Raw genomic sequence first — 25,035 nt, forward strand, 5'->3', positions numbered from 1 at the left:
AACCTACTCTTAGCATAACTCCTTGCTTGGTTTAATACTGTGCCATTGCTGTCTTGAAATTCTTAGTATTTTTTCATTTTGCAGTGGGTCCCATACGTTATGCAGTTGGTACTCGGTATAAGAACCTTTATTCCTCTAATCAAACAAATCAGTGTCTTCCTAATGATGCTCTGCACCATTACTAATGTCTTGAGAGTAAAATTCCTCTGAATGAAATCTGAGAATTGCCATAGGAGTCAGTATCTCCTGAAAACAGGTGATACTAAACGCCAGAAGTTTTAGAATATTCACAGAATTCATAGGTATGACCCCAAAAGCAAATACAACATAAATAAATAAATAAATAGTACCTAATTAAACTAAAAGCTTCTGCCCAGCAAAAAAATAATCAGCAGAGTAAACAGACAACCCACAGAGTGGGAGAAAATATTTGCAAACTATACATCTGACAAAGGACTAGTATCCAGAATCTACAAAGAACTCAAACAAATCAGCAAGAAAAAAAATCAAATAATCCCATTAAAAAATGGGCAAAGGACATGAATAGACATTTCTCAAAAGAAGATATACAAACAGCCAACAAACATATGAAAAAATGCTCAACATCACTAATTATCAGAGAATGCAAATTAAAACCACAATGAGATACCATCTTATTCCTGCAAGAATGGCCATAATTTAAAAGTCAAAAACCAATAGATGTTGGAGTAGATGTGGTGAAAAGGGAACACTTTTACACTGTTGGTGGGGACATAAATTAGTACAGCCACTGTGGAAAAGAGTATGGAGATTCCTTAAAGAACTAAAACATAGAACTACCATTTGATCCAGCAGTCTCACTACTGGGTATCTACCCAAAGGAAAAGAAGTCATTATATCAAAAAGACACATTCACATGCATGTTTACAGCAGTACAATTTGGAATTTTAAAGATATGGAACCAACCTGAGTGCCCGTCAACCCAGCGAGTGGATAAAGAAAATGTGCTATATATACACCATGAAATACTACTCAGCCATAGAAAGGAAATAAATAATGTCTTCTGTAGCAACTTGGATGGAGCTGGAAGCCTTTATTCTAAATGAAGTAACTCAGGAATGGAAAATCAAATATTGTATGTTCTTACTTTTAAGTGGGAGCTAAGCTATGAGGACACAAAGGCATTAGAGTGATATAATGGACTTTGGGGACTTGCAGTGGTGGGGGGAAAGTTGGGAGGGAGTGAGGGATAAAAGACTACATATTGGGTACAGTATACACTGCTTGGGTGGTGGGTGTACTACAATCTGAGAATTCACCTCTAAAGAACTTATCCGTGTAACCAAAAACCACTGGGATTCCAAATAAATTGAAATTAAAAAACTAACTAAATAAATAAATTAAAAAACAGTGTATGAGAGTTCCAGTGTTAACATTTTTGCCAGTCTTTGATATTGTCAAGGTTTCTTTTCTTTTCTTTTTTTTTTTTTTTGAGGGAGGCCTTTCTTTCTGTATATGTAGTAATATGTCATGATTATTTGGATTTACATTTCTCTAATGCCAATGAGCTTGAGCACTGTCTTGTATAGGTTTTGGTTGTTTGAATATTCTTTTTTGTGAAATGTTTATTCAACTCTTTTTTCCACTTTTCTTCTCCCAACTTTGAGTTTGTTGTGAATTGTCTTTGTCTAATTGATTTGAAGGATTTCTTTACACAATCTGAATAGGAGTCCCTTGTCAAATATATGTATCGCAAGTATTTTCTCTCATTTGTGTAGCTTGCATTCTGGCTTTTTTAATGGAATCTTTTTCATGAACTTAATTTAATAAAGACCAAGTTGCCAACATAATATAGAATATCATCATGTTCTGTAAAATATGCAAATATTTCTTTTCTTTTTTTGGTTATTTTTCTTTTGAGAGGGAGCCTCGCACTGTCACCCAGGCTGGAGTGCAGTGGCGCAATCTCAGCTCACTGCAACCTCTGCCTCTCGGGTTCAAGTGATTCTCCTGCCTCAGCCTCCCAAGTAGCTGGGATTACAGGCTAATTTTTGTATTTTTACAAATATTTACAAATCTTACAAATTTTTTACAATTTTTACAAATTTTACAAAATTTTACAAATAAAAAAAAAATTAGCCTAACCACGCCAGGCTAATTTTTGTATTTTTAGTAGAGACGGGTTTTCACCAAGTTGGTCATGCTGGTCTCAAACTCCTGACCTCATGATCTACCACACACTTTTAAAAAACCAGATCTCACGATAACTCACTCACTACACAGTGCCAAGGCAGAAATGGTGTCAAACCATTCATGAGAACTCTGCCCTCATGATCCAGTCACCTCCCACCAGGCCCCTCCTCCAACATTGGGGATTATAATTTAACATGAGATTTGGGCACGGACACAGATCCTAACCATATCATAAACTCACCCATACATTTATATAATGACTATTTTTACTGTATATTTTAGAGCTGTACAAGGCTTACCTACAGTTTAATGTATCTGAATTCATCTCCAAATAAGGGGGAGGAGAATGTATATTAGTGGTTCCTGCCTCTTGTCAGAGCTAGGGTGTCATAGAAGGTACTAGTCTTAGTAATCTTGGCAAAAAGTCTCTGTAAAAATCAAATAGAAATGAGGTAACTGTTCTTTATTATTGTTGATCTTGAGTGTTCTGCTGCTGGTTTTCCTAAAAAATCTAAATAAATGAATAACAAAAGTTATGCACAGAAAAATAACTAAAAACGAACAAACAAAAAAGCATGACTGGCCAAGCATGGTGGCTCACATCTGTAATCCCAGCACTTTGGGAGGCTGAGGTGAGAGGATCACTTGTCCAGGAGTTTGAGACCAGCCTGGGAAGCAAGGCGAGACCATATCTCTACAAGAAATTTAAAAATTAGTCAGGTATGGTGGTATGCACTTGTAGTCCTAGCTACTGAGGAAGCTAAGGCGGGAGGATCAGGATTGCTTGAGCCCAGGAGGTCGAGGCTGCGGTGAGCTGTAATCAGGCCACTGCACTCCAGCCTGGGCAACAGAGTGAGACCCTGCCTCAAAAGAAAAAAAAAAAAAGCACGACAGATATTTGAAGAAACTGAAAAAGTCTAACATAGTAAATGGAATAATTGGACTCCAACAAGACCACTGAGAAAATGAGACAGAAGCAAGAAGAGACTCTGCTAAAAATTTCCTGACGAAACAACCACTGATCCAAGAGCACTGTTAATGCCAACCAGGATATACACAAAGGAATTCACAATTTAGGAAAATTTTAGTAAAAAACAAAAGATAGAAGGAAAAGCTTAAAAGCAGTTTGAGAAAAAAATCAAACTTTAACATAATATAAGCTGACTTCTCAAAAGAAGCAATGGAAGCAAGAAAATAATGGAATAACATCTTTCATATGCTTTAAATAATCACAAATCCAGAATTTTACACAGTGGAAATATCCTTAAGAAATGAAGGCAAAATAAAGATGTTTTCAGATAAACAAAACTAATATAAATTGTTTCCAGCAGACCCATGTCAAAAGAAATATTAAAGAGGGTTCTTCAGATTAAAAAAAATGATGCCAGATAAAATCCCAACAGTGCAAAAAATAATGAAGAGTGCCACTGGAAATGGTAAATATGTAAGTGAAACTACATAAATATTGACTATTCAAAACAGTAATAGTAATGACTTCTTAAATGTAAACTATAGGGATAATTCGGGGGGTGAGGTGCTGACAAAGAGAGTTTAAAAACTATAATATTCTTCCATTGTCCAGGCAGTGGTAAAACAACGAATTAATGGTGGCAAATCAAGGTTGCATATTGTCATCATTTAGGTAACCACTAAAGAAATCATGAAATAGTATATAACTAACAACTAAGAAAAGGGAGAAATGGAATAATGAAAAATACTTATTAAATCTAAAAGAAGGCAAAAATGGAAGATAAAATATCAAACCAAAAGATAGCTGGGTAGCAATATTAATATCAGAAAAAATAGCTATTAACACAAGAAGCATTATAATATTACAGAGAGATAAATAGGGACATTTCATAATGATAAAAAGGTCATGACAGCAGAAAACCATAAGAATCCTAAATGTTTATTTGCTTAATAACCAGCCTCAAAATATATAAACTTTAAAAGCCAACAACTTAAAGGAGAAATAGACAAAGCCACAATCACATTAACTAATATAACAAGCAGTCAAAAAAAAAATCAGTAGGCATAAAATATTCCAAGTCAATAAGAGTTGGAAAACATAATTAATAAATTTGACCTAATTGATACACATAGATCTCTACCCCTCCCAAAACTTCAGAATATGCATTTTTCAAGGGCACATGTAATTTGTAAAACTTAACCCTACAGTGGATCCTAAAGTAAGTCTCACCAAATTAAAAATTGAAATCATAAAGAGCATGTTCTCTGACTAAAGTGGAATTAAAATAGGAATTAATTCCCTGAGTATGAGATTGTAACCAAAAAAAGGAATTAAGAAATCAAAAATAAAACTAAAAATATCCCTTAACTAATTGATTGGAATTTAAGCAATACACTTCTAAATAACCAGGCATCAAAGTAGAAATTATAATGGATATTAGAGAGTTTTGAACTGAGTGATAATAAAAACACAACATATCAACTCATGCAGGATTCAACATATGAGGACTCATTCTTAGAGGAAAATATATAGCATTAGGTGTGACTATTAGAAATGAAAAAGATTAAAAATTACTTAAGTATCTATCTCAAGAAGCTGAAAAACAAATTAAATCCAAAGAAGCAGGGAAATAAAAATAATAAAGAGTAGTCACCAATGAAATAGGAAGAAAATGCAATAGAGAAAATTAAGGCAAAATCTGAGTCTGCAAAGACTAGTAAAATTGACAGGTCAAAAAAAAAAGTGTGTGGCACCTCCCTGCACCCTCTCTCTTCCTCCTACTCCGGCCATGTGATAGCTGCAATCCCCCTTCCCCTTCTGCCACAACTGTCTATTTCCTGAGGCCTCCCCAGGAGTGGAGCAGATGCCAGCATCGTGCTTCGTGTACAGCCTGTGGAACCAAGTGCCAATTAAACCCCTTTTCTTTATAAATTACTCAGTCTCAGGTATATGTTTATAGCAATGTGAGAGTGGACTACTACAGCTTACCTTTGAGTGTTTTACAAATTTATGGGTATGCTTTTTGTTTGTAACTCTGACTAGGAAGGTGAGAGCATTACTGGTTTTTATTGGACTGGGGCTACCAATGCTATGTAGTCTGCAATGCAAGGAACAGGTCCATACAAGGGATCAATAGTTATACTTCTTGAAGGATTTTCAACAGTTCTGCTGGAATATTCATGTAGGTGACATGCCTGCTAATAATGATCTAACCTTATACTCTTAGTACCTTTTACATATGAACCCTAAAATATATATTTTAAATCCTTTAGATAGAGATTGAATTCTCCATGGATAGTACACAGAGGGTATATTATGTTTTGTTTGTTTGGAACTTTGTGGAGAGTTAGCCACAAATTTGGAAAACCACATCAGCTACCTTACTCTGCTATTTGTTGCTTATACAACTGATACTTTGTCAGCAATGAAGCGCATCATCTGAATATGCATTTGAGGGGTTTCCACATAGATAGATGCAAGCATCTGATCCCTTCATTGGTCTTCTGCATTTCATTAGGAGAAAAATACTACTTTGTTATAAATTACGTACCTTCCTTGTTTCCTTAAAGTTGAAGCATCGTCGTGTATATTGATTTAAAAATTATGTGTGTAGGCATGTGATATTACTAATTTTAGCTGAAGATAATTATAATTTCATTTCAGATTTCTGTTACTTAAAAGAAGGTCTGGAATCGGATAGGTTGAGATCAACTCGATACCACGATATTTGCTAAAATTTATTTGAACACACAGAAAAGACCCAACCCAGAGACCTCTTTATTACTATTATTTCTACTATTCTTTTAAAAAATTATTATCGTTACACACAGCGGTTTTAGGCACTGTCAAGTGTCCATCGCCTCCGGGCTGGGAACCTTTGCGCCCTTCTTCAGCTGTGCTCTTAGGCAGTTACCGGCGAGACCCGGACCGGAACCTTGGCGCGGTGACGCTAGTTTCCGGCGGGTTACTTAGAGCGCCGAACAGCTCTGGGCCAAAGGAACATGAGAGGGCCGGAGCCGGGTCCCGAACCAACGATGGAGGGAGACGTGCTGGACACACTGGAGGCGCTGGGGTGAGTGCTTTTGGAGACGCCTTTTTCCTGAAAACGCAACCTCTCCTTGGCCTGGCTGCAAAACCTACTTCCCCTGGGCCTCTGTGGGCCTGGGCGGCCCTGTGCAGGCCTCCTTCCCTGCCTCGATCCCTCCGGCGCCGACGGAGTTAAGCGGGAGGCGGGAGAGAAATCTATTTAGGGGGTGGAGCAGGGCCGGAGAGCTGGGGTTCGTGGCCCCCTCTTTCAAACTTCTTCCCTCGGAACTCTGTTGCAGGAATCCGCGGGGTGGCGCGGAGCGGCCCTTCTGGCACCGGTTTTCTGGGCGAGCCCGCGCCCGCGATATTTGTGATACTTGTGTTGACGTAGTTGTGGCGCCCGGAGGGAGGTGCTGGAACCTGAGCTGCTGTTGAGGACTGTTGTCTCCTACAGTGTACAACTTGTGGCTTACTTGGGGCTCTGAAGCGAATGGCTTCTACTTTGACCGGAGAAAGTGTTGTAGTTCATTGCGAGTTCATTCTTGCAACCATTTCATCTCTTCGTCAACGTGTATATTAGCTTGTATGTGCATTTACACGCATTTACGTTTGTAAATTTCCTCTAGGCAAGGGAAAAAGATAGTTTTCAGATTACTCGTGGCTTACGTAGTCGCGCAGGCTACTGCAGGCTACAATGCAGTGTGGTAGGTGCTGTGAGAACTCTTAGGATGGAGGTGAGAGTAATGTTAATACTTAACAAGTGTGGTGGTTAGTAATCTCCCCCTCAACCTCGTCCTGTTTTTTCCCACACAGCTGTTGTCCCCATCCCAAATTATCATGTCCTGCCCATTCATTTGTCTCTTGAACTCTCCTTCTCTCTCATTTAATTCCTCCTCCTCCCCAAGTCAGCTCCTGGAAAACTGATGCTTTGCATATTTTATTCACCGATGTATTCCCAGCCACACACTAGAACGGAGTTCTTACAGTAAATAGTTGGTCGAATGAATGAGTAAATGAATGAAGAACAGCTTAGAGAAGAGAGCCCACAACGGTAAGCATAGGACCAGATAGTTGAGTCATACGGTGCACATTAAATAAAGAGCTTGGAGCCATCTGCACATTTGTTTGCCCTGCTACGTGCTGCTGTTTCTTGATAGGGGAAGCTGTGCCTTTGCAGTGTTGTTATGAAGCTTGAACCAATCCCACACCCCACTTTATCTTCCCTAAAACTGCATTTGCCCCTCTATCAACTGTTTCTTTAGCTGGACCCTGATAATATGTACTCTGCAGTGATCCAGTGTTACGGAGTCTTGCAGTTAGTAGATCGTGAATACATATTTGTCCAATGAAAGAACAGTGCCATTGGTTATTTAGGGGGCATTTTTACTTCTGTGAGGTCCCTTGGAAGTTCTCCCTTAACTTGGTTAAGAAGGAACCAAAACAAGAACTGAAAATACTTAGTAGAATTATTTAGGCACCAAAGAGTTTGAGCTCCCAAGTAACTTCAGGTAAGAATACTGGGATCTCATAAATGGTTTATGAAAAAGGAAAAGGCAGTGCTTTTCTTCTTTCTTCACTTCTTGAACTTATTGTTCCTATTATAAGTGTTTTGGAAAGTTCATTGCTATAATCTTGATTTTTATCAAGGAAAATAGTTTCAGATTATTCAACATGGAAAGTAAAACAGTTTACACACTCCAAAATTAGTTTTTCCTGGAATAACCATGAGGGCAAAATTTTGAAGTTTGAATTCTCCTATGATCATAAGATGTGAAAAAAGTAGTTATTTACAATATGTGTTGTAATGCAACGCTGTGTTTTCAAATATCCATGTAGATGGTGAATAATGCATTTTCTGTTGTAAGGTATTCAGGATATCAGGGAAGGTACTTCAGTTTGTCATGTAAAATAAATTGATGGGAGGCATTTGAAGGGAAAAATCTATGTGAAAGGACAATTTAGTGATACAGGTGAAAACAGGATAGGCTAGGAGTCGGTAAGTTTTCTCATCTGTGAAGAGAGGACTGGAGCAGATGATTTTAGAAGTCTCTTTCAGTTCTGATAGTCTCTGATTTTGTGGAATAGTAGATCTCCACTGGAAGTACATCAGAATCATGTGGAACTTATGAAAACTGTTCCAGTCTGGTATATAACGTAGACTGACCGAATCATAATCTTCAAGAGGTACAGTACAGACCTACATATTTTTAAAAAGATTCACAGCCTTGGTTGAGAAACACTACTGTGGAGAGAAATTTCCTTTAAATATTTATTGAACACAACTGTATATTGGACCTCATTCTGAGGAGTCAGTGGTGAGCAAAAAAGACTTGGTTCCTGCCCCTGTGGAGTTTACAATCTAGTGGAGAAACAGACATGATCACAAAAATAATTATAAACTATAATAAATGTGTCAAAGGGAAAGAACAGAGTGATATAACAGGAGGATCTAAGAAGTCTTAGAGGTTAGTGATAGATTCCTGAGGAAGTGACATTTGAGTTGAAATGGGAAGGATGAATAGAAGTTAACTAGTTGAGGTTGGATAGATGAAAAAGGGGAACAAAGATATCCTTACAGTGAGAAGAAAATGTGAAGACTGTGAAGTGGGGAGGAGCTTGCTGTATTGGAAGAACTGGAAGGAGGCTAATGTGGTTAGAAGGTAGAGTGTGAGGGGCAGAGTGGTGGGAAATTGGATTAAAGAGTTAGGTGAAAATTGGGGCATGCAGCCCCTTTTAGGCTGTGTTGTGGATTTTATTCTTGATCGTAACAGCAGTGGGATGCGATTGAAGAATTGTAAATAAAAAGGGAGTGATTAGATGTCTAGTTTGAAAGTTACATCTGTCAGCAAGGTGGAAAATGGATTGGAGAATTTAGTTAATAGTCTGGGAAAGAAATGATGGTTGCTTAGTGGCAGTGGATATGGAAAGAACTACATTACTGGACTTAGTAATTGATTGGATATTAAAATTCAAAGATTCATTTCTCTTTATTTTAAAAAAGATTTTTAGACACCGGGTCTTGTTATGATGCTCGGGCTAGTCTTGAACTCCTGGCCTCAAGTGATCTCCTGCCTTGGTTTCCCAAAGTGTTGGGATTACAGGTGTGAGCCACCAGGCCCCACCAGATTAATATCTTCATTTGGTATTGAGCACCAAAATGAAATGATACACCTTAGAATCTAAATTGGATACAGAAGAATGTGAAGATAGGAGAAAGTTGGTAAATATGGAGAATGCAGAGGGATCAATGAATGGAGGTAATGATGATATCAAAGAATAGTTGTAGGTGAGTGGTCAAAGAAGCAAGCTGGAAGGGTAAGTAAGAGGTTGTGGTCAGGGAGCCACATGTTTGGATGAGTGATTTTGGATGTAGAGTAGTTCTGGGTAATGGCAAGGGTGCAAGAGGGGGCTGAGTGACACGTGCAGGTTGAAACTGAGAGCTCAGGGTGTAAGATAGGGTATACATACAGACTTTAAAGAAACTCAGTATAATGGCAAGAACAGAGGTGGAGAGGAAAACTGAGCAAAGAGGATGTTGTGGAGTGTCCAAGAGGTAATAGATGAAAACCACAAGTGAATGGGTGGTAAATCTGCGTGGCCTGTGCCTCAGGAGAACAGGAGATATTTATAAGATAATGGGAGAGCAGTGATAGTGATGCTATTTTGGTAAGTAAGGAGGCCAAAACCCCTACTATCTGATCTTTAGGAATCTGCAAAAATAAAAATAACTAAAGCTAGAGATGGTAGGAATAATAATCTTAGGTTTTTTTTTTTTTTTTTTTTTTTTTTAAGAAAGAGAATTTTCAAACAGAGTCAAAAGAACAGAAATTAGTAATCTGTTCTCTTCCAGGGTGGGAAGAGAACCTCCTTCCCCATAGGTTCCAGACTATGGCTAGATGGTGAGGAAGGGAGCTCAGTACCCAACCTTGGGGAGACACAGAAAGGGCCCATGCCAGGCACTTGCCTGGAGGCAAGTGTAGCTTTTGGGCCACAAGACCTGATGGCCGCTGGGGTACTGGCCTGGAAACAAGTCCTCATCTTCCCAGAAATGTCTTATTTTTGTCTGCAGCAGCTGGCTAGAGAAAGATTTTGGAAAGGTGTGTACCTGGAGCACCCAAAGGCATAACCTTCCCTTTTCCTTGGCATAGGCCTGATAACACTGAGGAAAGGCCATGGTTTGGCAATGGAGTGTTCAATAGTCTTCATCCCTGTAGAGTTCAGTGGCTCTTAGGGTGACAGGAGAGGAGATGACTTGAAAGACCAAGACTCAGCTTCTCCCCTACTGAAACACTATATCCTGGGGCCACAGTTCATGGCAGAACATACACTCACACACACATCTTGGGAACCCAACAACTCGGGAGCAGGCAGCTCTGGGTATTGTTGGTCTGGCATTTGCCTACTTGACATCTAAGCTGTCCTAAAGCTCTTTACAATCACTTCTCACTATTTCCAGGCCCATGTGGTGAGGTGCTCCAGCTTCCACTCTGTCAGGTGACCGTAAAGGCACAGTGTAGGAAAGACCCCTACTAGGATGACCACTGCTTGGAAGCAGGGAAGGCTAAGAGGCCTTCACCTACCCGAGGCTGGTGTAGACGTCCTCTGCTCTGCTCCTCAAAGACTGGGATCAGGTTCAGCAACTCAGTATCTGCCATGTCATCAAACCAGGACTGCACAGACACTGCATTCTCTGGGTGGAAGATGTAAGAAGCAGACAGGTTGTCCAGGATGAGGGTTTTCCTCAGGTTCCTCCCCAGGAGGCTGAGGTTCCTGACTTAGCAGCCCTGGTGGAACCACAGGACTCATGGAATAGGTGAGCTCGGAACACCCACACTGGTCCAGCAGATCTGTCACAGGTCAGCATACTTGGCCAGGTTGGCAGTGAAGAGTTCTCTCATTTGTCTTTTTGCGCGAGGCCTCTTGAGCACATATACCTGCTTGAGTGGTCTCCTCAATCTCTGTAGGCACTGTGAAGCTAGCATTGTTGCTGGGCTTAAAGATGCACAAAAGTTTCATCCAGGTCAGTGACCACACAGATCCTCCTTTGATCTTCCTCTGTCACCTTGGAGCAGGCATGTCCCTGGGATCTGATAAAACTGGTACTGGAGACACTGGAGCAGATCTGACTTAGCAGTGGTGTTGACTTCCTCCTTATATGCACGAGCTCAGTGGAAGAGCTTGACTGGCCATGCTGGGTGTGAAAATAGCAGAAAAGGGCCTTGGAGATGTTATATCCACGAGGCTTCTTAAGGAGGACTTGGAGACCAGGCCTTGTTTGGTGAGCACCAGGGCATCTTCCACCTGCCCCTGGGTGATGATGGAACTGTGCTCCATCTAATTCTGCAGGTGTGGGCTGGCTGGGTGGAAGAACCAGTGAGCCCACGGTCTAGGCTAGGCAGGGGGGCCTGGGCTTGGGCTTGCTGCAACTCTTGAGACTCCAACTCCCACAGCTGTTCACATACCCCTTCTCCTTTCCTCCCTGGGCCAGGAAGCAAGGTGGCCTGTACCAAGGGTGGGTGCCTGGGGATGGGCTCCCCTGGGTACCCTGGCTCCAGTCTCCTAGCAGCAGCTCTGGGCTTCTAAGTTTGGGTCCAAAATGGAGAATCCAGAGTGAAAACGAGAGGGATAATCTTTCTGAGAAGAGATGGACAGTATAGCAAAATATATGCCGTGCTGTGGATGGAAAATAGTGGACATTTTTTGGGAAGCAGAGAGAGGTGGAGAGTTGGATGAGAGGCAAAGACAATAGGTTGGGTAAATGATGGGAAAAGAAAGGGTCTTCTATTTTGTCTCTTGGCTGATGAAAATAGAAAGTAAATTAGGCCCTGGTTGTGTTGTTCAGGAGAGTTACCAGCAGCCCTAATGGACTGAAGATTTGGATCACCCTGCTTGAAGTAATGTCCGACCAGCAACTATGCTTCCAGGGTATGAGGCTTTGCGGGAGGGCCTAGGCCTAGGGGAGATGTTCTCAGTGTTTGGAGTAACAGTAGCACTTTGATGATTAACTAAGAATATATAGAACAAACTAGGAGCTTGGTTATTCTCCATAAATGCAGAATGGCGTTGGAAATCAAAGCAAGTATGAAATAAATGTGGTAAGCACTAAACAGTTGCTAAATGTAGCATAAATAGACTCTTAAATGCATGCTCTAATTTCTCATGTACTGCAAGAGGAGAAGGAGTAATGATAAATATTGAGAGATTTTTTTTTAAATGAAAGTAAAAAAATAAGTACTATGCTGCTTAAGAGAGGTCTGTGGACTAGCAGCATCATCACCACCTGGGAGTAGAAATGCAGAATCCCAGACTTCATTCCAGCTCTACTGAATTAGAATCTTTATTTTAATAAGACCCTCAGGAGATTCCTATGCACATAAAAGTTTAAGAAGCACTGTTCTAGCCAGAAAAGTGCTTTCATATTCTTACTCAGTTATCTAGCAGAATATTTTGAGACACTTCTGTTGCATAAGACATTTCTGGATGGTGACAGAACAATAGGGGCTAAGAGTGCGGGGCTGTACAGAGAGGTTGTGTGGCTCGGTTCTGGGACGATTGTTCGCTATGATCATGGCCATCCCGTACGAATTATTTACCTGTATCGTCCTGAGCTTCCTCATCTGTAAAATGAAGCTAGTAATCGTATCTACCTTATAGGGTATTGTGGCAATTAAATGAATTTATATAAATCATTTAGTGCTGACCCAACATACAGTTAGCACTTTATAAATGTTAGCCACTGTTGTGATTTTGATTGTTAATTAGATGTTCAGGTATGTTAAATGCATTTATTTTTTCCTCTTTTTATTTTTACTTCACCTGATGAGCTAAGGCGTTAAAAGATTAGATCTTTTTTCCAAATTCAGAATTTTTTGTGATTTGACCAGTTTTTGTTGGTTTTTATTATTGACATTTCAGTTAAAAAAAAACTTACACCAATATGAATTAGTTAAATTCTTTCAAGAGTTTATGAGTATTGCTTTATTGCAGAAATGAAAGCAAGTAAGAGGATCTAAGATGTTTACTATGAAATCTCATTGAGAGGCATTGTAAGACATGGAGGAAGGCTGAGTCATAGAAGAACCAGCCTTGAGCTGGGGGTGCAGAAATAATGTTCTAGTCTCAGCTCTGCCTTTACTTGGCTGTATCAGCTGGACCAGGTTTTTTCCTTAGTTTCCTTATAGTTGTAGATAGAGGTCTAACAAGACCTATGTTAACGATGGAGCATTTGGGTTAAACGTGGATTTAAATGCTAGTGCCATCTTCTGATTCTACACAATTAGGATAATGCTAACTTAAAGCATTGCTGTAAAGATTAAATGAAACATATATATATATGCATGCCTAGCACTGTGCCTGGCCTGCTACATAAAGGCAGGTTTCCTAATGTCATGAAGTCTTAGTTTCTTTACCTACAAAATGAGGATTTGAAAATACCTGTACTCACCCTTCATCTGATATAACCAGAGAATTCAAAGAAAAAGAAATGCAAGTGGCCTTTAAACATATGCAAAGATGCCCTATGTCTTGCTCATAAGAGAAATGTAGATAAAACTATACTGTTACCAGATGGTCAAAACCCCAAAAGTTTGACAACTTTGGTGAATGATGAGGGAATGGGTACTCTGATGCCTTGATGGTACAACCCCTCTACAGGAGAATTTCATAGTATCTAGCAAAGTTATGTATCTGTTTACCCTTTGACCCAACAGCCTCACCTCTAGGAATCTATCCTAGATATAAACTGACAAAAATTTGCTGAACTATATTAATAAAACACTGGAAACAGTCCAAGTGTCCTTTAGTAGATGCTGATTAAATAAAATATGGTGCATCCAGACAGTGGGGTAGTATATAACTGTAAAAAATGGTTGAATAATATCTCTAAATACTGATCTCTACTAATGTAAATGTATGTGTGTGTGAGCATGTATGTGTTTAAAGCAAGGACTAGAACAGTATATAGTAGGCTACCTTTTATCTGAAAGAGGAGACAAAAATGCATATATTTATGTTGAAAAACATGATGGAAGGACAATCCCAAACTAATAAATATGGTCACCTGGAGGGGAGGGAGGGAACAGAGTAGAGGATACAAGATTAAAATTGCAAACTAGATTTTTCTGAAGTACTTTGTTTTTTAAGTTAGGCTTTGAAACCGCATTAATGTTTTACGTAATTATAAGACAAAAATGCAATAAAAAGAAACAAATCCCTATAAATTAAAAGCTGAACAAAACAGATGTCTATTGATGTATCAGGTAGGTGGTTTAATCACATGGGAATGGTTTTTCTCTATATCCTTACAGGAATACATTGTAAATATAAAAAAATTAAACTGTAATTTTATTGTTGGTAGTAAGCTAGATTTCCTATTCTGAAGCCATATGTAATTTATACCTATTTTAATATATATTAGGAATTTGTAAATGTTAATTAAAACAAGATTTGTTATTGTAAGAGAAGATAAAAATGTAAAACAAAATAAGTAAAACCCCTACAATTCTAAATGCCAGTTGGAAATAGCAATATGAACTCCTAATATAGTTTCTCTGAAAAAGGCATAGAAACAGTGCCCAACCTTTGGTACCAGATTATGTACTCTAAATACCATTAAAAGAATCGGGGCTCCTTGGAGAAATGCCTGATTCCAAGTCTAAGGCAGGAAGATGATGTTGTAGAAAGCAAGGAAAGTATTCAGAGAGTACGGGGGACAAGACAAAGGGCTCCATTGGCCTATGTAAATGGGCTACTACAAATCAGACATAGAAGAATTTGAGTATCAAAAGAATAATAACTGTAATGGATGAAAACACATCAAATATATTATCTATGAGTTTATAATGTTAACAAAAGTTCAGTTACAAAAAGAACCATAAAAGTAGAAAACTGATCATCTAATTTAGTTAAGATAGTATATAAAGTGTTTTGAAAATTTAAGATTCTTGTGAAATACAACTTGCAGAAATGTTTAAAAGTGTAAAATTATAAATAAATGAGGCCAGTCACGGTGGTTCACACCTGTAATCCCAGCACTTTGGGAGGCTGAGGTGGGTGGATTGCTTGAGCTCAGGAGAGCCTGGCCAACATGGCTAAACCTCCTTTCTACTAAAAATACAAACATTAGCTGTGTGTGGTGGCGGGTGCCCATAATCCTAGCTACTCTGGTGGCTGAGGCATGAGAATCCCTTGAACCCAGAAGGCAGAGATTGCAGTGAGCTCAGATTGTGTCACTACACTCCCGCCAGGGTGACAGAGTGAGACCCTGTCTCAAAAATAAACAAATAAGTAAATAAATAAAATAATATAAAATAAAAGGTTTAGATTAAAATGATCTAATAGGTTCTTTTCAACTTTAGCTTTTTTAAATTTGTATCTGTGCTTTTTTCCACCACACTTTTATTGTAATTAATGTAAGGTTATTAGACTTTATGCTGTATTTGACTTTGTGATATCTGTGGAATTTATCTTAAAATTGGTAGATAATTTTACTGTGGAATGTTAAAATGTAGGAAAAAAGCTAAATGTTAATTATATAGAGCAGGAATCAGCAAACCATTTCTTTAAAAGGCCATGTAGTGGTCATTTTCAGTTACAACTACTTAGCTCTTCCATTGTAGTGTGGAAACAGCCATAGCTAATTTGTGGATTAATACATTTAATGGCTGTGTTCCAATAACATTTTATTTACTAAAACAAGCAGCAGACCTTGACACAGAGTATTGAAAGCTTTTTTGTTTGATTGGCTTATTTAGTTTTTAACTGGTATTTCTTCCTTTCTAGGTATAAAGGACCATTGTTAGAAGAGCAAGCCCTTACGAAGGCAGCAGAGGGTGGATTATCTTCACCTGAATTTTCAGAGCTCTGTATTTGGTTAGGCTCTCAAATAAAATCATTATGCAACTTGGAAGAAAGTATCACGTCTGCTGGTATTGCCATTATGTTTTATGTACTTTTCTGTTTAATAGTAAAATAAACTGATAACTTATGGTTTATAGTTTTATCAATAATGTGCCCATTGTACAAAGAAAAATCACGTATTCCAAAGAATTTCAGTATGTGGTAGTAAACATGTTTGGATAAAATTTTATATTAATCCAAAATTGATACTTAAATTTGCTATAAAACTATAAGCAATTCCTGTTTATCTGCTATTTTTTTCTCTTCCTGACAACTCTGATATCTGCTGTCTAAACCTTAGTACAGTTTTTTAGAAAAAGTAGGGTCTGAATTTGATTATTTAAAAGTTTAATTTTTGAATGGTGCTCATGTTGAATTAAGGCTTAAAATACTATATATATATATGTAATTCCTAATTTGTGTTCCGAAGCTTGTAGCTCAGGATATGGATTTAACAGAGGTATAGGAATACCTCTATTAAAAACGTCTGTACTAGCTCGTAAAGCTTCTTTAGTTCATCACCATCTTAGTAACTGGAGTCCTGTGGGTCTTTGGTGGAATTTCGGATATTAATAGTATAATAAAAAGAAAAATTAAAAATTGTGCATTCACAAAAGTAGCTTTTTCTTTGAAAGGTATCCCTTTTTTTCTTAAGAGATGGGGTCTTGTTATGTTGCCCAGACTGCACTTGAACTCCTGGGCTCAAGCAATTCTCTCACCCCAACCTCCTGAGTAGTTGAAACTGCAGATATGGGCTACCGCACCCAGCTTATCCTTACTTTTCAGTTGTTTTTTCCTTGCCAGATCTAACAGTTCACTTGACGCAAAGTAAAATAAGTTGAATGCTAAACATATAATACGACCACCCACGTAATTACATCATGAAATAAAGATAGGCACTGAGGGTTAAATGGTTGCATTTATTTTTCTGAATATATAGAAATACAGTAGAAGTGGATCATTTGCTCTGAAGTGAATTAATAATTATAGCCATAATAATGCTTTTACTATTTCAGTTGTTAACATAAGCTTCGTGATCACACATTTAAGGATTTAATGTGAAAATTTAGAATTGAATGTAAAATGGAAATAAACGAGTAGATTTTATAGCATTGGATTATATGGTAAATGCTCAGTAAATGTTTTATAATTTTTCTTTTTTAAAGGAAGAGATGATCTAGAGAGCTTCCAGCTTGAGATAAGTGGCTTTTTAAAAGAAATGGCATGTCCATATTCTGTACTCATATCAGGAGATATTAAAGATCGTTTAAAAAAGAAGGAGGACTGTTTGAAACTTCTATGTAAGTTATGTTGAACATTTAAATGCATGTGTTTGATATGGTTTTTATTATTTTCAAGTCAAGATTTATTAATGAAGCATTAGACATTTTGTATATTAAAAAGGTTTTAATATTTTACTTAAAATACAAAGCTATCTCAGAAATGTTTACATAATATAGTATGAATTTTACCAGTATACCTTCTAACACTTGGGATTTATTTGGCCAATGTAGAATGTCCTGTGTTTGTGATTTATATAGTACTTTAGTAATTTTTTCTTTATCTCATTCTGTCTGTTATTATTATTCCTGACTATGTGGCTAAAGTTGATGATCTCCAAGGTCCTATTTAATCTTAAAGCTCTCTGAAACTAGGCACTGGATGATAATTTGTTAAAAAAAAAATTGTTGATCACTTACTCTTGTACCAGGAACTGCTCTGGATACTAGAGATATATGAGGGTTGTTTGTTTGCTTTTTTTTTTTTTTTAAAAAAAGATAAAATTTGTGCCTTTAGGACACTTATATGTGACCAGTTTCATCAGGGAGGGATTTGGAATATAGATCATACTGTATTCAAATAATTGCCATAAATAGTAGGTCCATTTTTGTATTGGGTTCTTTCATCATTTTTTTACTTTAGGTTAATTTTATAATGTTTTTAAAGTTCTACAAACATTGACTAATCTAATACCTTTTATTATTGAAGATTTCTCTTTCAGATTATACCATTTATAAAAAGATTACATGTGACATATTCCTCCTAGGTGCTAGTGTTTTAATAAAGTTTGTTTCATTGGAGATGAAATGTGTGTGTGTGTGTGTGTGTGTGTGTGTGTGTTTAGTGGTGTTAAAAGTATTGGCATTGAAATTACCTTGTATGTGTTGAGTGGGGATAAAAATTATATGCCCTCTCTCTCCATCCCAATACACCGTTCTCCATCTTCCTCCCATTTGGTGCGAGTCATTGATTTAATGAACCACTGTTAATGGGAGATCACAGTAACTCTTAGGTATTTTGGAACAGAAAGGAACCTAAGCAGCACCGACTAGAGGAACTTGCATATCCTTAATATCAGTCAATGAGAATTCTGTAATCCATCATGGTTCCCTTTTTTCCTTAGCTGCTAAGAAGCTTAGCAATTGTAGTGATACAGGTTTCTGGTACAAGTAGGAATAAAGAAGAGATTTAAGAGAAGTATATAATTTTTTCTGATTATAAAAATAACATGCTCAGGAGGGCGGTGATGAGGAGTTAGTGTTTAATGGGTACAGAGTTTCAGTGGGGAAGATGAAAACGTTCTGAAGATGGATGGTGATGTCATAGAACTGTATACATAAAAATGATTAAAATGGTAAATTTTATATGTTCAAAAATTACATGCTTATAGAAATCTTAGAAAATACATAAAACATAAAAGCATTTATAATTTTACTCCTTAGAGAGAATATTGTGTCTTTGTCTTCTGTGTACATACACACATACTCTCACACTCTCACTCACTCTTAAATAAGATAAAGATCCTGTTACAGCTTTTTTTCCTCCTCTTCATTTGATATATTGTTTATCTCTTTATTTCCCTATCACTTTTTTTTGAAAAAATAAATTGGCTCTGCTATTGACATAACGTTATGTGTAATAGATTTCAAATTTGGAGGTATTTGGATTTTTTTCTATTTTGAAATGATTTCCTTGTTTATATTTTTGCTTACTTAGACAAAGATTATGAACATTTAAAATAGTCTCTGGTCTAGATGTATATTGCCATATTTTGCTCCAGAAAGGTTATACCAGTTCACAGTCTTACCAGCATCTATTCTTTCTTCAGTTCAACTCTTTTAATCATATTGATATAATAAGCTTCTTTGTGTTCTTTTTGAAAGTGTTTGCAACATGTATAAAATAAAAAGGGCCAAATTCTGTACCATGTAAAGAGCTTTTATAAATCAAGACAAAAAAGATAAAAATTCACTGAGAAAATATGTAAAATACATAAGACATGAACATGCATTCTACAGAAAAATTTTTTTAACTGCTTCTAAGCATGACAAGATGCACAATATCACTTATGACAGGATACCATTTTTCACTCAAAAAATCATAATAGAAGTTTGGGGGAGTAAGCCTTTTCGTATACTACAGACGTTAGACTGTGGTGGGAGAATAGCTTGTACAGCCTCTTAGGAGGACACATTTTCAGTGTCACATTAAAAATCACTAGGCCTTTGGACTTGGCAGTTCTTTTGACTTGGCAATTCTTTGTCTATGAATATATATCTATTTCCCCAAGTGTACAAAGGTAAAAGAAAACCATGTTCATTGTGACATTGTAGTAGCAAAAAGACCAGAAACCTGAGTGTCCATAAATATAGATAAATAGAAATGGTACATTAATGCAGTGATGTCACTAGATAGGTAACAGGAAGAATGCAGATAAATCAAATGTGCTGATATGGAATGATCTCTAAGATATGTTGGTAAATACAAAATAAATATACAGAACATGGCCGAGCGCAGTGGCTCACGCATGTAATCCCAGCACTTTGGGAGGCCGAGGCAGGCAGATCACGAGGTCAGGAGATCGAGACCATCCTGGCTAGCACGGTGAAACCCCGTCTCTACTAAAAATACAAAAAAAAAATTAGCCGGGCGTGGTGGTGGGCGCCTGTAGTCCCAGCTACTTGGGAGGCTGAGGCAGGAGTATGGCATGAACCCGGGAGGCGGAGCTTGCAGTGAGCCGAGATCGCGCCACTGCACTCGAGCCTGGGCAACAGCGTGAGACTCCGTCTCAAAAAAAAAAAAAAAAAAAAAAAAAAAAATATATATATATATATATACACACACACACACACACACACACACACACACACACAGAACATGTATAGCATGTTCTTGTTTATATAAAAGAAAAGCACGTAGATGGCTAATGTGTATCTTGAATACCTATACACACACATGCCTAAAAGGGTACCCAAGAAATTAATGGTGATTGCCTCTGGGGAGGGGGAATCTAAGGTTCAGCAAAAGGAAGAAGGCTTACTTTTCCCTACACTGCTTACTATCTGCATGGATTAGCATCGTAAATGCTAGACTCTTGTCTGTACTCTTACATAGGGAATGCATGTTTCTATACAGCAACAATAGACTTCAGCCAAAGTTCTGTCTAAAATATAAATTTTTGAAAAACTGATAATCTGTTTTAATCAAGTTTTTATTATAAGGTGGGGTCTCACTGTGTCGCCCAGGCTGGAGTGCAATGGTGTGATTGTAGCTCACTGGTCCCCTGCAAACTCTGGAGCTTAAGCAATCCTCTTCCCTCAGCCTGCATGGCTGGGACTACAGGCATACACCACCATGCCTAGCTAATTTTTAAAAAATCTTTTGTAAAGATGGGGTCTGTGTTGCCCAGGTGGGTCTTAAACTCCTGCGCCCAAGCTGTCCTCCCACCTTAGCCTCCCAAAATACTGGGATTACAGGCCTGAGCCACCACACCTGGTCTTATTGAAGTTTTTAAGTCAAAAGGACCTTAGTATAGTCCTCATAAAGAACGCTGAGGCAGGAGAATGGCGTGAACCCGGGAGGCGGAGCTTGCAGTGAGCCGAGATCGCGCCACTGCACTCCAGCCTGGGCGACAGAGCGAGACTCCGTCTCAAAAAAAAAAAAAAAAAAAAGAAAGTTTAATATTGGTCTTAAAGTTTAATAATTGATCTTAATATTTTGGTATTTGACTCTTTAAACTGTCATGTGTAGACTGCGTGGAAAAGTCTTTAAGCCAGTGACTATCAATCTTGCCTGTCCTTGACAATCACACGGGGTCTAAAACAAACCACACACAGATGCCCAACTCCTGCTTCTGGATCTACTGTTCAGAATCTCAGAGAATGGGACCCTGGCACCTGTACTTTTAAATTGTTTTTCAGGTGTATTTTCTGTTCAGCTGAAGTTAAAACTGCTATATTAAATTGTGGCGTTTATGTCTAATTTTAACTAAACAAATAAGAACAAAGAATTTTTATTTATTTATTTATTTTTAGACGGAATCTGCTCTGTCACCCAGGCTGGAGTGCAATAGCAAGATCTTGGCTCAGTGCAGCCTTCACCTCTGGGTTCCAGCAATTCTCCTGCCTCAGCCTCTGTAGTAGCTGGGCCTATAGGTGTGTGCCACCACGCTTGGCTAATTTTTGTACTTTTAGTAGAGTCGGGATTTTACCATGTTGGCCAGGCTCGTTTTGAACTCCTAACCTCAGGTGATCTGAGTGCTGGGATTATAGGTGTGAGCCACCATGCCCAGCCAAAAACAAAGTCTTACCTACTGTAGTGAAGAGTCTCTTTAATACAAGACTATAACCATTTAAGATTTTTGAGTAATTTTCTCAAATATGGCTGTTGAAAGGATTAGATGAAACGGTGAAAGTAAAGGGACTTGTAAACAGTTTGGGGTGTTCTATCCTGACTCAAATTGCTCTATGTGCTTATAGATCAGTTAAAGTTAGAGCTATATGTTCTCCCCTGACCTGTGTGCTCTGTACATATGAGACAGAATAATTTACCAGAGTCTTACACATTCTTACCTGTTCTTAAATTGTTGATTTGGTGGTGGGTCTCAACTACTGGATTTTATACTCTTTGAGGGTAGGCATCATATCTTCCTTGACTTGGCATCCCCATTGTTCACACCGTTCCTGGCTCAGAACAGGTCCTTGGTAAACATGTACTTATTGAAATAGCAATCTAGATCATTTAATATGTTAATTAAAATGGAACTGAAACCAGCTAGTGTGAAATCAAAGAGAATAAAATAAACCATTTCTCTTTTTCCTGGTAGTATTAAATAAATTCATTTTAGTTTTTCGCTTCTAGTGCCCTTTTTTCTGTACCCATTCATCTGTTTCAAACTAAGTCTTAGGTTAAACCTCTATAGGTAAAGTAGATGAAAGTTAAGCTGCTGTTTTGTGGGGCCTGGATCTTTGCCTGCTTAACTCCAGTAGGAGCTACTAGGGCTCCTCCAGTGTGAAAAGAATCAACCATTTAAAGTACAGTGTAAATGCATTTTAATAGGGTGTCTATTTTATATAGCTTTAGTTGTTTTTTCTCATTTCATTAAAAAAAAAGAAAGTAACGCTATGGACTAGGGAATCATTTCATTTATAAGTTTACAGTGTTCTACAGCTATTGGTATTCTTTGGATCTTTGTAAGTTGGCATTATTGGTATTAATTGATACTTGTTTTAAGTGAATGAATTTCAGTGAAATATTTTAAGAGATTCTTATGCATGTATTAACATTATTTATTTTCTCTTTATTCTAGTATTTTTAAGTACAGAACTTCAAGCTTCACAGATACTACAGAACAAGAAACATAAAAATTCTCAATTAGATAAAAATAGTGACATTTATCAGGAAGTTCAAGCTATGTTTGATACACTTGGTATACCCAAGTCAACAACTTCTGACATTCCGCATATGCTAAACCAAGTGGAATCAAAGGTATTATCTTGTTTTATTTTCCCCCAAATTCAACTGAATGCTAACATGTAAGTGCTATATTAAAAATGAAACTATTCCCTATAATTATGCGGCATGCATTTTATTTCAAGAGTTTATCTTCGTGTTAACCCAGTTTTGGATTCAGACCTAACAGGCCTGTGACCTAATTTGTCAGTAGCTAATATTCAGGAATCAAATCTTAATGCTTCATCTTTGCCAGAGTTTAACATGATAGAAATCACTTAGCAAAGGATCACTTTCCTAACCAGGGTTGTAATGTAGTATAAGAAAGAAAGAAAGGAAGAAAGAGAGAGAGAGAAGAGAAAGAGAAAAGGAAGAAAGAAGTAGAGTTATCCTACAAAGTCAAAGGAGAGTAAACTTTTAAAAAAATGGATGTTAATAGAATTGCAGTGTGGTTTCTTTAGCAGTGAGCATGCACAGTTTTTGGTGGATAAATGTTTAGTAAGAGTAAATGCATTATATAATGAATGGAAGAATGTATTAATTAGGACCCTGATGGGAATAGTTAAAAACAACTACAAACTATGTACCTTATGCACTTTGGCATTTTTTTTTTTTCCAGTTAGTGAACAACTCTTGTTCGCAGTCAAGCCGTATATTAGAGAGGATGCTACTCTCACAGACCAAATTCTGGCCTAGTTCCTGGGTTTCATTTGTTAAATATGCAGTCCTCTAGGGGAGTAATACAGGATTCATTTTAAAGGAAAATAAAATTCTTGCCTAACCTTCAAGAATAAGTACATAACTCCATTTTTAGACACAGTGCCTTAAACTAAATCCTTGTTCAGTAAAGATCTCTTTTGCATTGATAATTTATGAACTGAAAAATAAGGTTTGTCTTAATGAATGTAAGAGAATTATAGTGTCATTAAGATAAAAACAGAATACTAAAAAAAATTTGTTTGGTAGAACTTGCAAACCAGAGACTAAGTCTGTGAATCTCAGCTCAAAAACATTCTTAGAGAGTTAACAAGTTACTCTTCAGAATTTTTTTCTGTTTTCCTCTGGATGAAGACTGATCTGGGGTTTACTAAATTTTCTGGGACTATTTCAAATTAGACAGATTTCTGAGCTCATCATAATTTTCTAGTGCTTCTCAAAGTGGCTATTCCTTTTTATGGGTTTTATTTAGTATTAACAACATTCTCAATTACCTCCTTTCCCTACTTGGAAGCAGTCTGTAATGCCTAGGTTCAAATACTGGCATACTAATTATAAGGCAGTTGTTACTATGACCATCTTGGCTAAATACTTCCTTAAAAGGTCTTCCTACTCTATTCAGTTTTTAACCAAAAGTAAAAGTTTTCATGTTTTCTTGCTTCTACATGTGATTTGTCCAGAAGACACTTTGTTATCACTGGGGAAGGAAAGTATTATTTTCTAACTTAAAGTTGTTCAAATGTGTAATTATAGTGGTATAATTACAACAAATATATAGTGGTGGTATAATAACAGCAAATATATAGCATTCACCTTTCTAAATATTTACATGTAATAACTCACTTAATACTAACATCACCCATGTGAGTAAATGTTTATATGTAATAACTCAATTCTCATATCACCCAAGGTTATGGGTAATACATCACCCCTGTGTAGTATTACCTAGACAACCATGCGAGGAAACTGAGGTACTGAAAGATTTAATAAGTTAAACAAGCGAATTTCTAAATGGTGGTAGACCTGAGGTTTAAACCCAGGTAGTCAACCTTCACAGCCTGTGCCCTTAACTTACTCTATAACAAGTGATTTTTCAGATTTATTAAAACTATTACGTAACGTTGGAATCCTAGGAATGGAGCTGAATATGATTACACATAACAAACTACAAGTATACATTGGGAATTCCTCTGGAGTGAGGAGTTACAACTCATACTTTTTATAATGTATGAAAAAACCTAAAATTGGAGATATTTACAATAGTTGGAGAATCTACAGAAATGGTCCGTTTTAAGAAAATAATAATTTCTTTAAAATATGTAAAAAATGTATCAGTACAGAAATTGTATCATTGTAGATGTAGATTTGCTGTGAAGCTACTAAAGCTGAAGTTTTGGAGTCTCTTATTTGCGTAGGTTCTTTCTAAGCTAATTTTTTTAAAACACCATTTTAGAAATGTAATCATGCCATAAAATTTGCCCATTTTGAGTATATATATATATATGTGTGTGTATATATAT

General features: G+C 37.3%; 1 protein-coding gene and 1 pseudogene across 1 annotated transcript in view; one reads left to right on the forward strand and one right to left on the reverse strand.

Annotated features, from left to right (window-relative positions):
- The first annotated feature begins 6,109 nt into the window (after positions 1-6,109).
- Positions 6,110-25,035, forward strand: part of FAM98B (family with sequence similarity 98 member B) — a 32,803-nt gene continuing 13,877 nt past the window's right edge. The window contains exons 1-4 of the mRNA XM_015141847.3: positions 6,110-6,215; positions 15,950-16,095; positions 17,233-17,367; positions 22,656-22,834. Of these exons, the coding sequence (XP_014997333.3) occupies positions 6,145-6,215; positions 15,950-16,095; positions 17,233-17,367; positions 22,656-22,834 (531 nt within the window). The 5' untranslated portion in view covers positions 6,110-6,144. The remainder of the gene's footprint in view (positions 6,216-15,949; positions 16,096-17,232; positions 17,368-22,655; positions 22,835-25,035) is intronic.
- Positions 10,731-11,621, reverse strand: LOC144329689 (carboxy-terminal domain RNA polymerase II polypeptide A small phosphatase 2 pseudogene; annotated as a pseudogene).

This window comes from Macaca mulatta, chromosome 7 (assembly GCF_049350105.2).
Source record: "Macaca mulatta isolate MMU2019108-1 chromosome 7, T2T-MMU8v2.0, whole genome shotgun sequence".
Classification (NCBI taxonomy): domain Eukaryota; kingdom Metazoa; phylum Chordata; class Mammalia; order Primates; family Cercopithecidae; genus Macaca; species Macaca mulatta.